Consider the following 23,108-nt stretch of genomic DNA (forward strand, 5'->3'; position numbering starts at 1 on the left):
CACCGTTGATGTAATAAGGTCTTTAACGCTGATTTGAAACTTCTTCTTAGTCTGAAATTATTATCTTGGAATCTTTGAATTCTAGCAAGATATAAAAATCACTCGAATTTAAACCGCATTCGCCGAGAAGAGAAAAAAAAAGCACAAAGCTATCATAACAGAAGATCTTCTTCATTCATTTGATCAAATAGTTCAATAGAAACGTAACAAAAGCACGAAGTTATCACAATAGAAAATCTTTTCAGTCATTTGACCAAGAAGTTCAAAAGAAACGGAACAAAAGCGCGAGGCTGTTCACAACGGCAGATCTTGTTCAGCGAGTCCAATAAGTAATTCAAAAGAGACAGAGCAAAACAGCGAGGCTGTCACAACAGAAAATCTTGTTCAGTCATTTGATAAAATAAAAGTACGTCTGTCAGAATAAAAGTACGAAAGTACGAGAGTACGAGAAACAGAAGATCTTGTTCAGCAAGTATATTAAGCAATTTAAAAGAAACGGAACAAAAGCGCTAGGCTGTCATAACAGAAAATCTTATTCAGTCATTTGATCAAGAAGTTCAAAAGAAATTGAACAAAAGCACGACGTTCTCATAATGGAAAATCTTGTTCAATAATTTGATCAAGACGTTTAAAAGAAAAAGAACAAAAAAATCAAACGGCTGTCACAACAGAAGATCTAGTCCAACGTGTACAATAAGTAATTTAAAAAAAGGAACAAATTCGCTATATATCGTCTATGTATATATAAAACAATATCGTCTATGCCGTCACAATAGAAAATCTTTTTCAGTCATTTGATCAGGTAGTTCAAAAGAAACAGAACAAAAGCACGAGGCTGTCACAACAAAATATCTTGTTCAGCGAGCTGTTCAATTAGTTCAAATGAAACAGAACAAAAGCACGAAGCTGTCACAACAAAAGATCTTGTTCAATAATTTGATCAAGACGTTTAAAAGAAAAAGAACGAAAAAATCAAACGGCTGTCACAACAGAAGATCTAGTCCAACGTGTACAATAAGTAATTTAAAAAAAGGAACAAATTCGCTATATATCGTCTATGTATATATAAAACAATATCGTCTATGCCGTCACAATAGAAAATCTTTTTCAGTCATTTGATCAGGTAGTTCAAAAGAAACAGAACAAAAGCACGAGGCTGTCACAACAAAATATCTTGTTCAGCGAGCTGTTCAATTAGTTCAAATGAAACAGAACAAAAGCACGAAGCTGTCACAACAAAAGATCTTGTTCAATAATTTGATCAAGACGTTTAAAAGAAAAAGAACGAAAAAATCAAACGGCTGTCACAACAGAAGATCTAGTCCAACGTGTACAATAAGTAATTTAAAAAAAGGAACAAATTCGCTATATATCGTCTATGTATATATAAAACAATATCGTCTATGCCGTCACAATAGAAAATCTTTTTCAGTCATTTGATCAGGTAGTTCAAAAGAAACAGAACAAAAGCACGAGGCTGTCACAACAAAATATCTTGTTCAGCGAGCTGTTCAATTAGTTCAAATGAAACTGAACAAAAGCACGACGTTCTCATAATGGAAAATCTTGTTCAATAATTTGATCAAGACGTTTAAAAGAAAAAGAACGAAAAAATCAAACGGCTGTCACAACAGAAGATCTAGTCCAACGTGTACAATAAGTAATTTAAAAAAAGGAACAAATTCGCTATATATCGTCTATGTATATATAAAACAATATCGTCTATGCCGTCACAATAGAAAATCTTTTTCAGTCATTTGATCAGGTAGTTCAAAAGAAACAGAACAAAAGCACGAGGCTGTCACAACAAAATATCTTGTTCAGCGAGCTGTTCAATTAGTTCAAATGAAACTGAACAAAAGCACGACGTTCTCATAATGGAAAATCTTGTTCAATAATTTGATCAAGACGTTTAAAAGAAAAAGAACGAAAAAATCAAACGGCTGTCACAACAGAAGATCTAGTCCAACGTGTACAATAAGTAATTTAAAAAAAGGAACAAATTCGCTATATATCGTCTATGTATATATAAAACAATATCGTCTATGCCGTCACAATAGAAAATCTTTTTCAGTCATTTGATCAGGTAGTTCAAAAGAAACAGAACAAAAGCACGAGGCTGTCACAACAAAATATCTTGTTCAGCGAGCTGTTCAATTAGTTCAAATGAAACAGAACAAAAGCACGAAGCTGTCACAACAAAATATCTTGTTCAGCGAGCTGTTCAATTAGTTCAAATGAAACAGAACAAAAGCACGAGGCTGTCACAACAAAATATCTTGTTCAGCGAGCTGTTCAATTAGTTCAAATGAAACGGAACAAAAGCACGAAGCTGTCACAACAAAATATCTTGTTCAGCGAGCTGTTCAATTAGTTCAAATGAAACAGAACAAAAGCACGAAGCTGTCACAACAAAATATCTTGTTCAGCGAGCTGTTCAATTAGTTCAAATGAAACAGAACAAAAGCACGAAGCTGTCACAACAAAATATCTTGTTCAGCGAGCTGTTCAATTAGTTCAAATGAAACAGAACAAAAGCACGAAGCTGTCACAACAAAATATCTTGTTCAGCGAGCTGTTCAATTAGTTCAAATGAAACGGAACAAAAGCACGAAGCTGTCACAACAAAAGATCTTGTTTAATGATTTGATCAAGTAGTACAGAAACAAAGAAAAGATGCTGGAATCTCAAGCAACGAATTGATTGGTCAGCTTGTCAAAGAATGTTTAGGATTCCTACGATGAACCCTTTCCTTAAATAAAAACTTGCAGATTAACGAGAAATTCCAAAGGTCATTAAAATTCATTGATCACTGATAATTACATTCTTCAAAGAATGGATAGGAAACTGGATTCACCGATATAAGAAATGTCTGAATTTTCACGGCGATTATATCGGAAGTACATAAAGTTTAGTAATAAATTCATTTTGTTCTATACGACTGTTTTTTTATGGTTCGTCGAAGCTTAAAAAAAATAACAGCAGAATATATAATAGCTGAAAAAAAGATAGATGTATACTTCGTGTGATTTATAAATATTGTTTAAATAAGGAATTTGCAAATTTTTCCACTGCTTCTTTAAACAATTTTAAATTTAAATTAATTTGTTTATTCCTCTTTTCAGCATAAATACGACAGAGCTAACAGCTCTACCTGTTAAAAGGAAATCCACTACTTACTTTTAAACGAAAATATACAGAGAAAAATCGATTTACTCGGAAGTCAATTTGTTTCTACACTATTTGACTTTTTTGATATATCGAATTATAAATTTTTAAGAAATTCCTATATTTTTTAAGTGTTTATTTAAATTCTTTTGTGTGCGAAACATACAATGGTAAATTTTTTATGAAAACTATTCTGAGAACTACGAATTTTTCAACCGAAACAAAGGAATTTGATTTTATGAATCATGGAAATGTTTCAAAAAAGAATTTTGTTTAGCAACTTGGACAAAAGCACAAAACGTTCTTTATGCATCCTAAATTAGGAATCATTTTGAAATGTTTGTAATGAAATTTATTCAATTTCATTAAGTCTTATTGGCAATTTATTTTTTTTATTCAGTTATAAATTTTTCAAAAGACGTAAAAGACGAAATTAAGTTTTATGTTATTATTTATAAATAGAAAAAAAAGAAAGCTCTTTAAGAGCTATCAAGAAAAAAAAAACATTTTATTTTTAAAAAACAAATTATTGATAAATTATTTAATTTTTATTTATTCAGTCAGTGACAAAAATTATTTGTTATTCTAAATATGTAAATACAGCATTTCAACTTTGTGTTATTATTTATAATTAAAAAAAAAGAAAGAACTTTGGATTATCAAAAAGAAAATCGTTTTCGGAAGAAAATTTCTTGAATGGGAAAAATTATTAATAAAAATCCTTTCAAGGAAAAAAAAGTATTTTTGCATCATTTTAAAAGTAACAACAAAATTAAATTATTCTTTTTTATTTGCCTTTATTCTTGAGATTCTCTAAAGAAAAACGCTGACACTTTCTTCTGAAAGAAATACTTAATTTTAAAAAATTGTTGGAACATTTAAACACAGCTTTTAATTTCCTTCATGATTTTGAAAATTCTCCTCATCGAATGTGTTCATTACTTTATGCTTTCTAATATATATGTATATTAAATATATGTTTTATAATTCAATATTTTTTTCTCTTTAACCTTACTTTTTTTTTCATGCTTTCACCATCAACCTTCTTTCCTCTTGAATCTCTTTTATTATTAACTTCTTGCATGATTCTCTTTTAGCTTTCTTTTTTTGTAGAGTTTAAGAGTGTGTTATATATAAATATATCTCAAGATATAACTGTTTGTGATGTCGTCAATATTAATGAAATAACACTAACAATAATAAAAATAATATCCTTTTTTTTATTTGTTGAGGAATTAAACATTTATGTTTCCAAAGAATAAAGTTTGAGAAGTAACTATTAAATAATAAATTCTGGGATATTAATTTATGATTTTAACATGGCCGCTATTTTGAACAATAAATCTGGAATTAAATTTTTAATTATATAATTTGATTAATTATTTATGTTTTAGTCAAGTATTTTTCAAATGTTAAGTACCTTTTTTTTTTCAATAAAAATATTCATAGAATAATAATCTTTCTCAGAAATAGTAATTTAAATCAAAAATAGAATAAATGTTTTCACACATGGAAAATTAAGGAAGCAAGAAATTTTTATTCTATTAAGCCTTTCTCTGCATATATTTTTCAAAATTCAATGATATATCCTATTCATTTCATTCAAATTTCAAAAATGATAAAGATAATAGAGGGAAACACAATAAATAAAATTACTGAAATTATCTTTTAAACCCATTTAATGTCCTATTGTATAAGTCGTATGTGTAAATACATAAAAAAATGAAATCTAAAATTTTGAAACGTATTTCTAAAACGCATAAAACTCGATTCAAATTCATTCAATTGAACAATTAGTCATTTACAATTAGCGTTAATAACAATACTTTATTTAAAATTACTATGATATGAAAAATTTTACAGTTTGCTTTATTTTATTTTAATATTTACCAGAAAGTTGCTTGGAAAATGTTTTATTAATTCTGCAAAATTAACTTTATAAGTCGAAGTTGTAAGATATAATATCCAAAAATATTTATTAAGAAAATTACCTTTCTATCAGTTTTTTTCGAAGTAATGCTAATTTTAATAATACTAAAATTTATTTTATCTAATTTTTCTTGTAATATTAAAATATTATGCTAGAAATATATACTCTATCGATTATAACAGCATAACTATTTGTAATGCATTTATGTTAACAATATAATTAATAAATAAAGCTAAATAATATTGTACTATCTTTTTCTTTATTGAATTCTTAATTCATAAGACGGATTTATTTTCAAGATAATAAAAAATTAATAAAACCTTGAAATTTATATATTTGAAATATGCATCAAATCATTTACGTTCTAGCAAATATACACATTTAAAACATTTCAAATAGAAATAAATAAGTGTTCTAATTGATTTTATGTTTTGTGATTTTCTTATTCCAGCTTTAAGCATAATACATCATTTGTGAGTCGGTTTTCCACTATACGACGTCATCGACCGCCGTTTACTCATTCACCAATGACAAGAAGCCGTTGTAGTGACGTCAACACATCTTCGGATAACTTAAGTGGCCGGATGCGTCCGAGCGTTTCCGAAGATTCGGTGTCCAAAGATTTTTCTGAAACTTCTAAGCGGAATTCGGATGGTAATTTTTATAATTTTTTTGTTAAATTAATCAAAAATGGTTTTAAAAAATTCTCAGTGAATTTGAAAAATGTTTCTTCTAGAATTTAATACTGTTGAGCATTCATAATATATTTATGTAGTAATATTTATAAGCTAATCTCTTTTCTCCAATAGCACGTGAAAATGTTCTATCAAAGACACAAATTATATAACAATTGACAAGCAAAATATCGCCGAAGTATATTATTGTATTCTATCCGCTAGTTTCTAATTTTCCTGTTCGAATTCTGATTATATTAAGTTCACTCAGCTAATAATTTGTATTCATGAAATATTTTGTCAACGAAGATCTAATGAACAGGTTATTTTGAACACTGAACATTTTCATCTGAAAGGGGATAATCGTATTTTGAATTACAGGAAAATTTCATATGCACCAAAAAAATGATTTAAAGAAAATGAAAAAGGAATGATTATTTTAAAATAACTCAAGAATACAAATAATAAAAATTTTGTATGATATATTTTAAGGAATTTCAAATAAAAGCACTTTGATTTTTTTACAAATACATTTTTTTAAACTTAATCTCAAAATATATTTAAATGAACACAATTAAGCAAGTTGAAATTTAACATACAATTCTTAATTATTGAGTAAAAAGCATGCTATAAAACATCAATAATTAATCTTTAAACTAATTTTAAAAGACTATTTTATATCCAACAGTTTTCCATTATAATATTAATTATATTTTAATCTTTAAAGTACTTTTAAATTGAGAACCAGGTGATTATTAATGAATTAATGATTCATCAATATTTAAGCGCCTAAAATAAATCATAAATAAACTGCTTACAAAATACCACTCTTAATAATGTCATCATTTCATGCCATAATTAATAATGTAACTTCATCACACGTATCTCTTATGGACAATTAATGTTCTGAACTGAAATACAATAAATCTATAAATTTGAGTAAATTTAACTGATATAGAGCTCCTCTTTGTTATAAATATTTTAATAATAAAAAAAATTAAAACTATATAGTTTTTACCAATATTTTGCATTAAATTTTTGATTAAAATGCGAAATTACTTTACTTTGATTTGTTTAATTTCATTTTTTTTTACATTAAAAAATATTCTACCACAAATTTAAAATGAACTGGTTCAAAAAAAATTTTCTTGACTTCATCATTATAGTGTAATGATGGCAATGCGAATTGGTGCTGCCATCTATGAAGTAGACGAAGTACTAAATTTCTACAAGATAATATCTTTAATTGGAACTCAAAAAAAAAAAAAAAAAATCATAATCATGAAAGAAGTAATATGACACAGCAAACAACTTCAGACACACATATATTTTAGAAAAAAAAATTATCATATGTTGTTATTTTTATCTAAAACTTTTTAAATTTTTAAACTAAAATTTTTAAAACATTAAGCTAGGTAATAAATTTTTAGAAAATAACAAAGTCAAAAATTTAATAACTTTAATAATCAGATCTTTGTAAAAAAAATAAACAGAATTTAGCTAACCCAAAGAAATTATTTATACATTTAATTTTTTTAATTATATATATTTATTTTAAGTTAAGTCGTTAATTTCATAAAGAATATTTCTCTCTTTTTTTTTTTTTTCACAATAAAAATTATTTCAAAATTTGTAAAAAATATTGACGCTTATTGTTTTAGAGACTAAAATTAAAGGTTCATTCAATCCATTCAAACATCCTCGTTTATAATATTAAGAGTTGAAAATAAATAAGTAAGTTAAAAATTTGAATTTGGAAGTTGACGGTGTTTTCTCTTAACCCAGTGGATCCTAGAAAAACATGGTGTGAAATTATCATCCGTAAAGTTCGAAAAGTTCCCGCATGTATTGGTAAGATTCAAAGTTTTCAACCAAATCCATCACCAAATTTTTCTTCTCATTTTATCAATATAATGCACTTCACTTTTTTTCTTTTTGCTTCCGCAGCAAGAATTTTTTTTTTAAAGACATTTTATTAGTATACTTCAACAGTGGTTCCCAGCATTTAAACTATATATCCCAATTTATAGAACTATGTAATTTTTATGTTCTTAGCTGACGATTTATTTTTCTATTTGGCATTTTAATATAAAATAATAAAAGTAAGATAATAGAAACCGAGAAGGAAGAGCATTATGGCATTTAAAGAAAACTGCGGACTGAATTTAACAGTATTTATTAAGCAAAAATACTATATTCCGTATAAAATTTATTGATAGTAGTAAACGAATAAAATTATTCCATATTTGTCGAAATAAAAACTTTATTATTATTAAATTAAGCGTTAAAATAGCTAAATTGAAATTTATATATATATATATGTGTGTGTGTGTGTGTGTGTGTGTGTGTGTGTGTGTGTGTGTGTGTGTGTGTGTGTGTGTGTGTGTGTGTGTGTGTGTGTGTGTGTGTGTGTGTGTGTGTGTTGTTATTTATATATTAAATAATAATTTTTAAGTAAAACTAATTAAAGTTAAGTTTAAAATTTAATTTAAATAGTTAAATAATAAAGTTAAGTTTTTAAGAAAAAGAAATAATAATTTTTAAATTGAACACAAATATATTGAGACGCTTTTATTGTAAAAACCAGTGAACTGGCTTTGAAGTTTTTAATATGATCAAACAACAATGCAGCAAATATTACAGAGTGTTTTATCTTCTCCGCCTAAATAATCCTGAATATGATAGAATGCAGCTAAAAGTAATTGATAATTTAAATTTAATTCCATTTTAAACAAAACAAAGATGAAGCGCTATAATTTTAAAAAAATTAATTAATTCTATTATTTTTCTAAAGCTCTAATATATACACAGAAGAGTCAAAACATCACGACCACCTACTTAATAACGCTTTCCACCGCCTCTAACCAGCAAAACAGCTGCAACTCATCTTGGCATGGATGCTACATATCCTTGGTAATTGACCTTAGACAGGTTGTAGCAAATGACTAAGCAATGGTTACACAATGTCGAGATATTCTAACATGGTGGTGCTTGATTTCTGAGCTGCCTTTTCATGAAATCCCGTATGTGCACTACTGGATTAAGATACAACGATTTCGGTGGCCAGAATATTAACTGGAATTTACTATTATGCTCCTCAAACCATATCAATACAATTTGAGCCTTGTGGAATGGGTTTTTGTCCTGCTGATAGATTCCGTTTCAAGTTGGGAAGAGAGACGCCATTGTAAGAGTGCAACTAATCCATAGTTAGGTTCAGATTGTCCATACATTCATGGTCTGTTCTACCACAACTACAAGCCCCATGAGAGTGTCCCCCAAAGCATAATAGTACTTTGACATGACCATTGACACGGTGAATGAGAATTTGTGATTCATCCAACCAGGCAATTCTCTTCCACTCATCCATGGTCCAGTCTCGATGTCCGTGGGCCCGGTCATGATCTGTTCTAAAACAACTACAGGTCCCATGAGAACGTCCCCTAAAGAAAAATAGCTCCATCGCTTGACCTCCGTAAATGAGGGGACCAACTGTTTGCCTGGAAGAAGGCGTGCTTTGACAGGACCATCGACACGGTGAATGAGAATTTGTGATTCATCCAACCAGGCAACTCTCTTCCACTCATCCATGGTCCAGTCTCGATGTTCGTGGGCCCGGTCATGATCTGTTCTAACACAACTACAGGTCCCATGAGAACGTCCCCTAAAGAAAAATAGCTCCATCGCTTGACCTCTGTAAATGAGGCGACCAACTGTTTGCCTGGAAGAAGGCGTGCTTTGACAGGACCATTGACACGGTGAATGAGAATTTGTGATTGATCCAACCAGGCAACTCTCTTCCACTCATCCATGGTCCAGTCTCGATGTCCGTGGGCCCGGTCATGATCTGTTCTAACACAACTACAGGTCCCATGAGAACGTCCCCTAAAGAAAAATAGCTCCATCGCTTGACCTCTGTAAATAAGACGACCAACTGTTTGCCTGGAAGAAGGCGTGCTTTGACAGGACCCTCGACACGAGGAATGAAAATTTGTGATTCATCCAACCAGGTAACTCTCTTCCACTCACCCATGGTCCAGTCTCGATGTCCGTGGGTCCGGTCATGATTTGTTCTAGCACAACCACAAGTCCCTTGGGAACGTCCCCCAAAGCATAATATCTTTACTGTTAGGCTGTTTATGACCTCTCTATATGAGGGGAGAACCTGCTCGCCTGGGAGAAGGCATACCTTGACATGACCCTCGACACGATGAATGAAAATTTATGATTTATCCTACTGGGCAACTCTTTTCCATTTATCCATGGTCCAGTCTCGATGTCCCCGGGTCCACTATAGGCATATTTGACAATGGCACTTAGTCAACAGAGGCACACGGGGGGGGGGGTCGGCTGTGGTTCTATATCCAACAGAGTCTGCTAAATTATGTGTATTCATACACTTGCATTTGGACCTGTATTGCATTAGGCATTCCGCTGAGCCATTGTCTAGTGCCGATTTTGCTTTAACAAATGGGACAGTCTCTAATGTCCTTTACCTTCAATGGACATCCAACACTTTGGCCTCTACTGATGGTGTCACCATCATTTATTTACTTTGCCTAGATACTAACAACAGCATATCGTGAACAACCTACCAGTTGTGCTGTTTTGTACTCATTCCGAGCTTTCAGGCAATTACAATTTGCACACTATCAAATTCGCTTGGATCAGCAGTCTTTCATATCAATACAAAAGCAAGTGCAAGAATGATACCTTACCTTTTCCAGCAGCAATTAAATACCATTCCCACTTAATCACATAGGTTCCACGTGATCCATGGCTCCTACGTCACCCAGACGAGTTTATTGAAAAATGTGGGGCGAATCATAACGTTTTGGTTCTTCAGTGTACAAAATTTGCATTAAATAGTGAGTTATATCTGCGATTCTATAAATCGATGTATCTTGGTTTCATAGCGAGCTTAAAATTGCCAAGTTGCCAAGCCTTATTCCAAAAATCATTCCAGTAAAACAATATAAGCTTAGTTTACAGAATTTTTTAATAATACATTTCAGTATTATATTTAATTTAGTATTTTTCATAGTAATCAGTTTGAGAAATTTAAATGATTTTTTTTTTTGGAATGTATTTATCCAGTTTGGGAACCACTGTATTAGAACCAGGAATTTTTAATTATTTCTTGCAAAACATATATTGAAATTTGTAAATTTATTTAGGAAATGTAATCAACTCAGTTAATTGTTTGGAAATCGCTTTTCTTCAAAGCTATTTTTTTAAAGGTATTCAAATGATTCGTTCGTTCCAGAAAATAAATATTTCCCTCAAAACAATTTATTAATTCAGAAATATCTATGATACGATACCGACATATTAAAACATCACTTATAAAAAAAAGCGCCTAAAAAATCCATTTCTTTCGTATTCTTCTTTCTGAGCTAATTTTTTTGAATTAATTTTCCAAGAAATAAATACAAAAATATATACATGCAGTTTTAGTCATGATTCTTAAATTTTTCGATTCTCCGATGATTTTTGTTTTTAAATGATTTAACTTAATAGGGGAAACTGAAGCATGTTGATGATGATAATAGTTCACAATTTATAATAAATTCAGTTTTATAGGTAAATTGATTTTTTTCATATGTTTTTGAATGACTTTTTATTCAATTGTATCAAATTATATGAAATTTTATTTTATTTCAAATATTTTGATATTTTAAATATATAATGAAAAAGGTTTCAACTTGTCCATATGAGAAGGCATTGAGTTTGGGGCAAGATGGCATTCTTCATGAAGACATTTCGTCTTTGAAGAATAACTCAGTACAATGATAAATCAAATATTGTAAAAAATAGTTTTATGAATAGTGTGTAATGGAAGTGTTATGGTGCTCAAAATTAACTAATTAGCTTATAATAAATTAATATAACTCAAAATTGGCAGCGTTTTTTTGTATCAAAAATTCAAAATGGAATTCCCTTTATCTAAATTTGAGCGTTCTTCCGTTTATTTAAATTTCAGCATAGCTTTTGTAATATTCTATCCTAGTTTCTTGGTGGAGAATTAGAAAAGATCCTATAAAATGCAGAAAATTGAATAAAAGTTTCTTTCTTTTGGAAGCTTGAGATAATATCATGATTGTCAAATTTCTAGTTCTTTATTTTTTCAAAAAACCAATTTTAACTTCTTAAAAACAATTCTAGGGTTATTATTTTTTTCACCTAGACTTTTTGCAATTGTGGTTTTATATATTCTTCTCATAACCTCATTTAGATAATGAGGTTATTAAAACATTATAAGTTTGCCTCCCCCCCTACAGATGGCATGAAATAGTTTACAAATTGCATGGGTAATCAAAAATCGCTAAAAAAAATTTTTAATGCAAATAAACGCCAAATAGAAAAATAAAAAAATCGATGAAGCAGCTTTAGAACATCAACTTATCTTGATCATCTTTGGTTGGATTAATAAGTTTGGGGAAGGGGTTCCAGCTCATATGTCGTCCTCGTCAACTGACCACGATTCAAAGTTGCGAGGTCCGCCCCAAATAAACGTAGCGTGGCTTTAAAATGGAACTTTAATACAACTGAAATGAACTGAATTGGCTGGATTAACAAGATTAAGATATAAACAAGTAATATAAAAAAAATTAAGTCAATTCCTACTTAGGTCATCGCAGAAAAATTATATAAGAGAAATTTTTTTTCTCTCATATAAACTAAAATTCATTAATTAAATTTAATTAATGAATTAATATTTGAAAAAACTCCATTAACAACAAGTGTCATCCACTACAAGTTTTAAAAAATGTATTTGAACTTGAGTGGATGAATAAAAGGTATTTTATTAACTATTGAAAATTTGAACAAGATATATAAATATATATAGGGAGAATGTAAACTAATAGTAGGAATTAAATAAATAATGGGAATTAATTAAATAGCGATTGTTAAAATTATTCTCAAACACCGTATTTGTAAAAATATACTATTCATATACAGATCATAAAAGTATATTTTTTCTATACAAATTGTGAAAATATAGTGTCCATGTATAGAAAAGACTAATCAAATATTTTCCCCATAAATCAACGAAATATTACGATTAGGATCGTTAAAATTACAGCAAGTTAGATAAAAAAGAAATTGTGACAGTGACTCTCCTGAACAAATTTTTAGTGTCCGTCAGTGGGGAAAATTCGTAGCATTCGCAAGATGGAATAATTTGAATTGTAAAAAAATAAACTGAGTTAATCCTTATCTTGCCCCGATCATCAACTTGCCCAGGTTTCTCCTATATTTCTGTTTTCCTGATGCAAATGGGGTTTTTTAATATATATATCATCATGTTACAGCTTTGCTTCTAAAAAATAACGGCCTGTTTATTTAATTATTCAAAAGATATTCATCTAATTCATCGTGATTAGACTGAATTTAATAATTCATTCATCACAAAAAATATAACTAATGTTGCGGCCAAGCAAGCACAATGAGTAGTTTAGCATAGTCTCGTGACTTTTACTAATATCTGCACACTTTTTCTTCCATCTTCACGCAACTGCATGAGCATCAAATATCAACTTAGATTAATCAAAAATAGCTTAGATGAATGAAGTAGAACAACAGTCTAGTTCTTAGAAGTTGAATCGTCACATTGCTTGTATTACTCTGGTAGATTATAATGCACTGTAGAAATCAATTCATTTATAATTCAACTCATAATATTTTTTCTTCATTCTAGTTTTTTTTTTTTTCGACAGAATTTCTTACTTTTCTGAAATAAGTAATTTATTTAGATAGATAGATATTGATAGATGCCAAGCGTTATTTTTTCAACTTTTAGAAGCATCTCAAGTAGCTATCATCACTCTACTCAAATTTATCTCTTTATCTACTTCTTGATCTGTGTCTTTATCTCCTAAATCTACTAGTTTCCATATAAAGTAAAATTAATTATGTTTTATTGTATTTTCTGGTCAATCGAATTGTATCTTTATGATTTTTTTCATTACTTCTTAACTTTGGAATTAAAACAAAAATTAAATCCAAAAAATTAAATAACTTTCTTGTCTGTAAAACCTTATTAAAGAATCAATTCATTCTTTAACAATTCAAAAAAGCCGTTTATCAAACATAGCTTAAAATATTTTCTTATAACAGAGTGTAGTTAGAATGCAGTGGGCTAAGGAAATGTATTTGAATGTATTGATAACTACATTTTTAGTCAAATAATTGAATGTATTTTTTTAAATCCGATTTTCGTCTAATAAAATGTATTAGCTTCCTCCTGGCTCAAGAAAATAAAGTGCTATCAATTTTCCAGGCATTTTATTTTTATGGTTATTTCAATGAGAAATTGTTAAATAAAAACTGATTTAACAGTAATTTGCAAAAAAAAAAAAAAAAAGACAATGATTGCGCAGAAAAAGATGTAATTTAAATACGAATTTTTTCTTTACGAAACCAGATTTTATTGATAGTGTTATTTTGGAACTGAAATCATCAATCTAGAAAATTTACTATTGGAACAACCAAACATATGTTTCCTAATTGAAACCCGCAAGTACATGTTTTATAAATGAAACCAACAAGCTCTTGTTTTATGAATGAAATCCCCAAACACATGTTTATAAATGAAGCCCACAAATACATGTTTTATGAATTAAAACCTCCAAACAAACATTTTAAAAATGAGACATGTTTTCTGAATGAAACCAGCAAACACACTTTTTATAAATGGAAGCCGTAAAAGCACGTGTTTCACAATTGTAGCCCGCAAGCGCATGTTTTATAAATGAAGCCAATAAGGACGTGTTTTATAAATGAAACCCGCAAGCACACTCTTAATGAATGAAGTTCCCATACATAAGTTTCAAAAATGAAACCAGCAAGCACATATTTTATAAATGAAACTAACAAGCACAGGTTCTATGAATGAAACCCCTAAACACATGTTTTATGAATGAAGCTACCAAACACGCATTTTATAAATGAAACCCGCAAGCACATGTTTTATAAATAAACTAAAAAGCACATGTTTTATGAATGAAACCCCCAAAAACATGTGCTTGCGGGTTAAGCATCATAAATGAATGAAGTCACCAAACACACGTTTTATAAATGAAACCCACAAGCACACGTTTTATGAATGAAACCCTCAAACACACGTTTCATAAATTAAACCCATAAGCGCATGTTTTACAACTGAAATTTCTAGATGAGGAAATATTTTTCTCGGAATTAAGTACCATTTTTGACTGTATGGTAGAGCATGAGCAACAGAGTTGTGATTATAATAATACAGAAATTAGTTTTAGATAAAAGGAAGATTCACAAGACGAAGATAACTTTGAAAACCATGAATTTACTAAAAAATAAAGAAAGAAAGATGCTGATTGTGCAGGAAAAATGAAAACGAAACCACCACCATTTTAAGCACCATTTTTCGCGCCTTTACGCTCCACTTCTGACTTTACAACACAACATGGGCAATATAAATGCTGTTTAGTGTTGTAAAAATTTTAATTCCACTTCTGAGATCTGTCAATAAAATTTTAAAATTATATGTTATAATAACAAACTTGATATCAATATTACAGAAAAGAATTACAAAATACAGCAGGATCTTCAGTGATCTACAACGGTATCTGCCTACGTCAAAAAGCGTTTTTTTTTTTTTTATCGGAAATCTCAAATTTGTTTAATATTTATTTTAGAGCCTAAATTTTTGCATTTCAAACAAATTTTTACTTTTCGTCTACTATAATTAGATATGAAATTAAAAGCATTTTTAATAGTTGAAAATGGAATAGTAAATAATATTATAAATAAGCGTTTTTGCTTAGGTTATTTTAAAATTTATTGTTAGATATTGTTTAGGAATATTTCCAGTATTTATTTCGGATGGCAATACTGAAAAATTTGATAATTCTGAATTCTTGAATTAATTTTCCATTGGTGCAGTAATTTCTAACACTATTTAAATGCATGAAAGCATTTAAATGATACTTAAGATAAATATAAATTGATTAAAGTGTCACCAGATTAATCAAAGTGCATTGTTAAACTAAATGGCAGAAGAAATAATAAGAAACTTCGATTGCCATTTGAGTAACTGATCACAATAAGATTAAATAAATTTCGAAAATTGAAATTTAAAAAAATAAATAACGCTCAAGGTAAAAAAATAACTTACAAATTAAAAAAACTTTGAAAAAAATCTTTTTTTTTTTATATCAATAAATTTTTAACTTGCGTTTCAAATAATGTGAGGTTTCCGTAAATTTTCATTTTCCAAATCTTATTCATTCCTTTTTTTTTTTTTTTCAAAATTCATTCAAATTTCATCTTTTAAATTATGTCATTTGATTTTGTTATTGAAATTTTATACACATTTAATTTATAATGTTATCTAGGGATTGAACTGAAATATATGTGTAATAATAAAACATCGTAAAACTAAGCTTTAACAAAATGCCAAAATCATAAAAAAAAAAGAAAAAAAACCAAATTTGCAAAATTACAAGTTTGCAAAAATTTTGAGTTATTCTTAAACTCATGGTCCAGTCTCTAATCAATACAACAATACTTTTATGTATCGAAGGAAATATAATTCTGGGCAATTGGATTTGACCGGGAGTGTATGAAAAAAATGCCTAATTTAGGATAAAAAAATATTTCTATATATATCACTTACAATATATAAAAATTATATATTTTTAGATGATGCAAAATTACAAGTTTGCAAAAATTTTGAATTATTCTTAAACTCATGGTCCAGTCTCTAATCAATACAACAATACTTTTATGTATCGAAGGAAATATAATTCTGGGCAATTGGATTTGACCGGGAGTGTATGAAAAAAATGCCTAATTTAGGATAAAAAAATATTTCTATATATATCACTTACAATATATAAAAATTATATATTTTTAGATGATGCAAAATTACAAGTTTGCAAAAATTTTGAGTTATTCTTAAACTCATGGTCCAGTCTCTAATCAATACAACAATACTTTTATGTATCGAAGGAAATATAATTCTGGGCAATTGGATTTGACCGGGAGTGTATGAAAAAAATGCCTAATTTAGGATAAAAAAATATTTCTATATATATCACTTACAATATATAAAAATTATATATTTTTAGATGATGCAAAATTACAAGTTTGCAAAAATTTTGAGTTATTCTTAAACTCATGGTCCAGTCTCTAATCAATACAACAATACTTTTATGTATCGAAGGAAATATAATTCTGGGCAATTGGATTTGACCGGGAGTGTATGAAAAAAATGCCTAATTTAGGATAAAAAAATATTTCTATATATATCACTTACAATATATAAAAATTATATATTTTTAGATGATGCAAAATTACAAGTTTGCAAAAATTTTGAGTTATTCTTAAACTCATGGTCCAGTCTCTAATCAATACAACAATACTTTTATGTATCGAAGGAAATATAATTCTGGGCAATTGGATTTGACCGGGAGTGTATGAAAAAAATGCCTAATTTAGGATAAAAAAATATTTCCATATATATCACTTACAATATATAAAAATTATATATTTTTGGATGATGTATTAATTTTTGCATAAATGTCATCCAAAAATGGACCAAAAAATGTCTTATATATTATTATTTAAAAAAGAACACCTCCGTACGGATATCTTAACTATAAATGATGAATATATAAGATTTTCTTTTATGGTATAAGATTATAAATCTATACGGTTTACACATTACACGAAGGACATCTTGTGTCCTTTATGACGTCAGTCCCACGTCATCTCACAAAGAAATAGGGCGACTTAAGTGATGTCAAATGCCGATGACATCACTATCCCTGCGTGACGCGAATGTTAGATCATGCTGAGTTATTGTAACCGAAGACGGCTATTCAATATCTGGAGTATAATAGCAGCTCGAAAATGTGAACCTCCTTTCTTGTGGGTAGAAAAGCTTATTTTATGGAGTTGGTGGTTTTCTTGTATTTCGGAAGAAGTAACAGAAAAAGGTGAAGTGTTTTTTCTCCCTCTTTTGGAGATAATCAAGCTTTTCTTGAATAAACTGACAACATGACGGTTTATGCTCCGTGTAAATATGATTATACATTATGCTTATAAAATATATAATAGTTCTTATTATTATTCTGATTCGAGTTTTAATACAAAATATAAATTGAAATATTTTATTTCATTTCTAAGAAAAAATTTATTTTTAATTAAATTTTAATGACATGTCATTTTATACAGGATGTCTTATATCTTATCGTAGCCCAATAGCTAATCTCTAAATAGCTAGAGGTATATATATATATATATTCTTTAGCTGGCATAATTATTTGTTTTTTATGTTGTCTAAGTCTGTAAATACATTTCTAAATCAGCGGGAGTGGTCACTCGACACTTTCTCATATAGTCTGTGCAGGTTGAGGTTCGAATTCGCAACGTTAGGGTTCATAGCCGAGTAACAAAGCCACTAGACAAAAGTGTACACTCGTCTCTGGAAGTTGTTAGCTGGCTTATAATGTTACCACCACAACAGTCCCCACCAGTGAGTCGGTAGAGTTTATCGCGCCAAGCGTTATGGCGAGCGACGAACGTTGTTATCGCGCCAAGTGTTATGGCGGGCGACGGCGAGTGTGTGTGAGTGGCTGCTGCCGGTAGATGGAGCCACGACAGCTGAATGAAGGATGCGGTTGTTCAGAAATCAGGGTCACCAATGTGCAGGTTGAGGTTCGAACTCGCAACGTTAGGGTTCATAGCCGAGTAACAAAGCCACTAGACAAAAGTGTGCACTCGTCTCCGGAAGTTGTTAGCTGGCTTATAATGTTACCACCACAAGTCTTTAAAAAATTTGCCAGAGAACGTCTTGCATGGCACTGGTGTACAATAGTTACGAAATATTAACTTTCGGCTTAATTTAGCAATTTTACTGAATGTGTCGTAAGATCCTTGGTGAAGTTTTTGGCGATTAAACCATGGTCAGTAGTATCCAAAAACTCAATTTGTCTTTAGACTCGTTATTTTCAATGGACTGAAGCAAAGATTTGACACAGAATTCGGCTTGTAGTCAAAAAATTACATACTTACAACTACAATCAAATCACAATCCACGAGACGATGGCAAATCAGTTTAGATTCAATTAAATCCCTTGGACTCGCCTCAAAATAAGAATGAGAAGTTTCAGGCAGAGTAGTTGGCTCTCGCCACGCAGGTGGGTACAGAAATGGTGTGGGGTTAGTTACTCCCCGTTGATGACTGGACTTCCTTCTACTGAAGAGGTTGTACTGTTACTGGTGATGGCCTTTAAAATTTCTCCATAATTCCTGTCAATGTTGCCGCGATGTATCGGTCATTCGAATTTATCTGAATGCTTTAGTGGGGTGGAGGGAGTAACCTTTCGTGCTTAGATTAGATTGTTCTATATCGATGCTAACAAATACAAATGATAATAAGATTAGCAAGATTAAGCAGATAATATGAAGAAAAAAGAAAGAGCATTATTAACCCGTAACTGGAGACATGAATTTCTTCATGCGGCGAGAGACATTGAGCGAAAATTACTCCATTTTTTTTTGGGGGGGGGGGGGGCTCTTCTAAACAGCATTGGAATTTATTTTGGGAACACAATACATTCTGCAAATCATGCAATTACCAAAAATATTAAAAATATTAATATTAAAATTGTTCAATGTTATACTATTAAATGTTGGAAAGTTGTTATAAAAAAAACCTAAATAATATTTTAATGCGCATTTACTTCGTTTAGGTATTACGAAATTAGACAATTGTTAATAACGGTTAGAATTTAACAAACAAAAATGAAGAATACAATATTTTAAAATATTGTTTTAAGAATAGTTTTTTTATTCTGTTAGCATTATTCGAATTAAAAGCAATTTCCGGGACATGGAATCAATAACTCCAAAAATTCTGAAAAAGAATAACTCGATTATAAGCACGTGTTCATACTTAGATTTTTGCCAACTTACTGCTTTTAAAAAAAAAAAAAAAAAAAAAAAACTTGAAGGTACTGAGGAGATGATTGTATTCAAGGACAAAATATCACGTGATAATCAGAGCTAATGAGCAATGTGGAGTCATTTTATCTCCTGTCTTCAATTTATTTCGTAATTTAAAATAATTTAACCATTAAAATATAAAATAAAGATTTAACAATTATTTCAGGCGGCAAAATAATTTTTAGTACAATTAATAGAAATAGGAAATAAATGTGCATTGGATAATGAGACACAATTTATACTTCTCATATGAGTTAAAATTGATCCATCACTTTAATTAACCCTTCATTTGGCCTGGTTGAAAGCAATATGTGTATTCTTTGGTTCTTATAAGATATCTACAACTTTAAATGCTTTGCAAGGATATTGTAAGCATACCTTCAATTTTATATTGTTGGGTATAATTAAAATATATTCTTGTTGGGTTTTATTCTATTATATTGCATAAGCTGATATCTAAGAAGGAATTAATTTAAAATTTCTAAGAACATCAAAATGTATTGCACATATCCAACTTACTTAGTATATGCACTCAAAATATATTTCACTACTGCGTTTCATCAATTGCCAAATAAAGGGTTAATTATCAAAATTTTAAAAAATTATGAATTTTGTATCACTATTTCATCCTATAACTAACAACACTTCTAAAGATTAAATGCGGTATTGAATGAGCTGGTATACTATTGTTTTCAAGAAAAATTCACAGACCTTTCGTAGAAAAATTATTTAACACTTTCAAAAATGTTATTAAGAAACTCTGTTTTCTGCTTGATCGTTTACCAGTTTCCTATCTTTTTCTATCTTATTTCTCCATCAATACAAAACAAAAATAAAAACTGGGGGAAATGGCTTTGTATACTTATAAAACCAACGAACTCCTTTGATAGAATTGTTTTACTGAAGATTTTCTGCAGACATCTTGTCTGTGATCTTCAAATTCTTTTCCCTTCTAAATTTCAATATTTATTTCACATTTCGAAGAGCAATTTCCCAAAGTCAAATAAATAAACGTTCCAGATAATATATTTTAATTTGCAATTTCTTTAGATTATCATTTTACTGTATGTTAGTTTTAAGTTAAAACATCGACATAGACCAAAGCGATGATATTTCTTAATCAGTCAAACTCTTTAACATTTGCCATAACTTGCAAAATGTAGCTATTTTGAATGAAACGTTCCGTACTCCCTGGTGATTTCACTTACAAAATTTTCTCATATATTCTCTAATAAAGTAGTTACTTCAACACCCACCTAACCACCCCCAAAAAACTTCTTGCAAGATTATGAATTTCACTAAGACTCAGATTTTCATTTTCAGAAACCCGCAGATTAATATAGTAAAGAAAATTGGTACTTTTATATTGACCGTATGTCATTGGCGTACAGTTGTAACAAAAAAGACTATGATTTTTTGGCGATTTTGGGGCTGATTGATTGATTTGGCATGCAATTAAGGCTTTGCTCTCGGAAAAGTCATTCGATGCATAATTATTCGCCTAATAAAAGAACTTGTTTATTGCTCCTGTTCCGATATATATATATATATATATATATATATATATATATATATATATATATATATATATATATATATATATATATATACGTATAATGTCAATTTTTTAATTAAACAAGGTATGGTTTGGGATTAATCCTTTGGCTTAAATAAAAATAGAACTTTCCTTGCATATTGGATCACTCAATAGATGGCGCTGGGAGCCTACATCTGTTTATATAATTTACCGTTAGTTTTTTAAAAACAGGGAATCACAATCGATAGTTTAAAGTTTCCTTGACTGTTGATGGTATGTACTGGCCTTTTCGTTTTTAATTTTTAATTTTAGTGCTATTTTTTGTTTTTATTGTTATTTTTGTTATTGTATTTTTACTTTGTTGTGGTTAATTTCTTCTAATTTGTTGTTTTGTATTTCCTTTCTGTTAAAATGGTATATCTCTTGAGCATAATTTCAGGGTATTTTCGGGTCACGAGGAATCATTATTAGACAATGTCTGTATTTCCTCACAGAAAAAATCCCTTTCTTTGAATCCCTGATATATATACACGACTGCAATGGGTTAAAATACAAATATCAGAAGAAAAAAAACGCATTTTAGAAGTTCCTTTGCACTGATTGAGACCCAAATTCGACACAGATCTAATATTATATCTAAGAGATCACATGCTGCATTCCATTTATTTAACTCTTTGCACTCGTATGGCACCTCTCTGTCATCATTCAAGACGGTGGATCATTTTAACGTTTTATTTGTTGTTGTTGTTTTGTTTTTCCAATTTTAATTGTTAAAAATACCTACAAAATGGTAAGAAGATGTGAAAAATAATTCGGGAAAATATAAATTAAAACAATTATTTATATATATATATATATATATATATATATATATATATATATATATATATATATATATATATTTCAGAGCAATGGACATGTCCTTGCCTTTAGTAAATAATTATGCATCGATTTACTTTATTGAGTGCAAAGAGTTAAGTCACTGCGTTTCTAAACTATCACATTTACATATATGTAAAAGTACAGATTGGCAGACGATCAACCCCTTGAAGGATTTGATTTGAAATTTGATTCGGAATAAGATTTTAATGTTAAATCTGTGTATAGAATTTTATCAGTCTAGCTCCTTACGTTTCATAATTATCGTGTTTTCAAGTAATTGGACAACCAGATAAGCTAACTTCTTCTGAATGGAAATCGTTCAAAATCTGGTAGAAATATGAAAATTTGGAATAACGATCATAGATCAAATTTCAATATTCTAATAGAAAGCGGATTTGAGATATTGTTTTTATAGACAGCCATAATTCAAAAAAATATGTTATTTTGATTCAGTATATATGTTATTTTGATTTCTGAAACTTGGAGATTTATCAAAATTTCGAGTTTTATCACGCCCTTTTATAAGAGATCATTGTGAAAGCACTATTTGTAAGCAAAGAATAAACTATATTCTTGTTTCTCTCTGCTTTGTAAATCATGTTTTGTCATGATGCATTTTCAACGTGTTTATCGACATAATGTGGTGCCGCCATCTGGTGTGGAATTTCACGTTAATCTGTGCTGTGGTGTTTATTTCTTTCTTCTCACGCAAATTGCAACTGATGCTGTTTGCGCGATTAAATTAACTATTAGTTGAATGTATGTCACGTGAACATTTATTGACCATAATGTATTAGTTACAGATACTCTGAGATAATATATGGGAGTTGTATTTTTTTTTTTTTTTCATTTCAAAATTTTTTTAAATCAACGTATGTAAATATATCGATTAATTTAAGATCAAACAATTTGCCCTGAATATTTT

General features: G+C 29.4%; 1 protein-coding gene across 1 annotated transcript in view; it reads left to right on the forward strand.

Moving 5' to 3' along the window:
- Nucleotides 1-23,108, forward strand: part of LOC129975336 (potassium voltage-gated channel subfamily KQT member 1-like) — a 620,836-nt gene that overhangs the window by 587,190 nt on the left and 10,538 nt on the right. The window contains exon 8 of the mRNA XM_056088399.1: nucleotides 5,550-5,752. Coding sequence (XP_055944374.1) covers nucleotides 5,550-5,752 — 203 coding nt within the window. The remainder of the gene's footprint in view (nucleotides 1-5,549; nucleotides 5,753-23,108) is intronic.

This window comes from Argiope bruennichi, chromosome 7 (assembly GCF_947563725.1).
Source record: "Argiope bruennichi chromosome 7, qqArgBrue1.1, whole genome shotgun sequence".
NCBI lineage: Eukaryota > Metazoa > Arthropoda > Arachnida > Araneae > Araneidae > Argiope > Argiope bruennichi.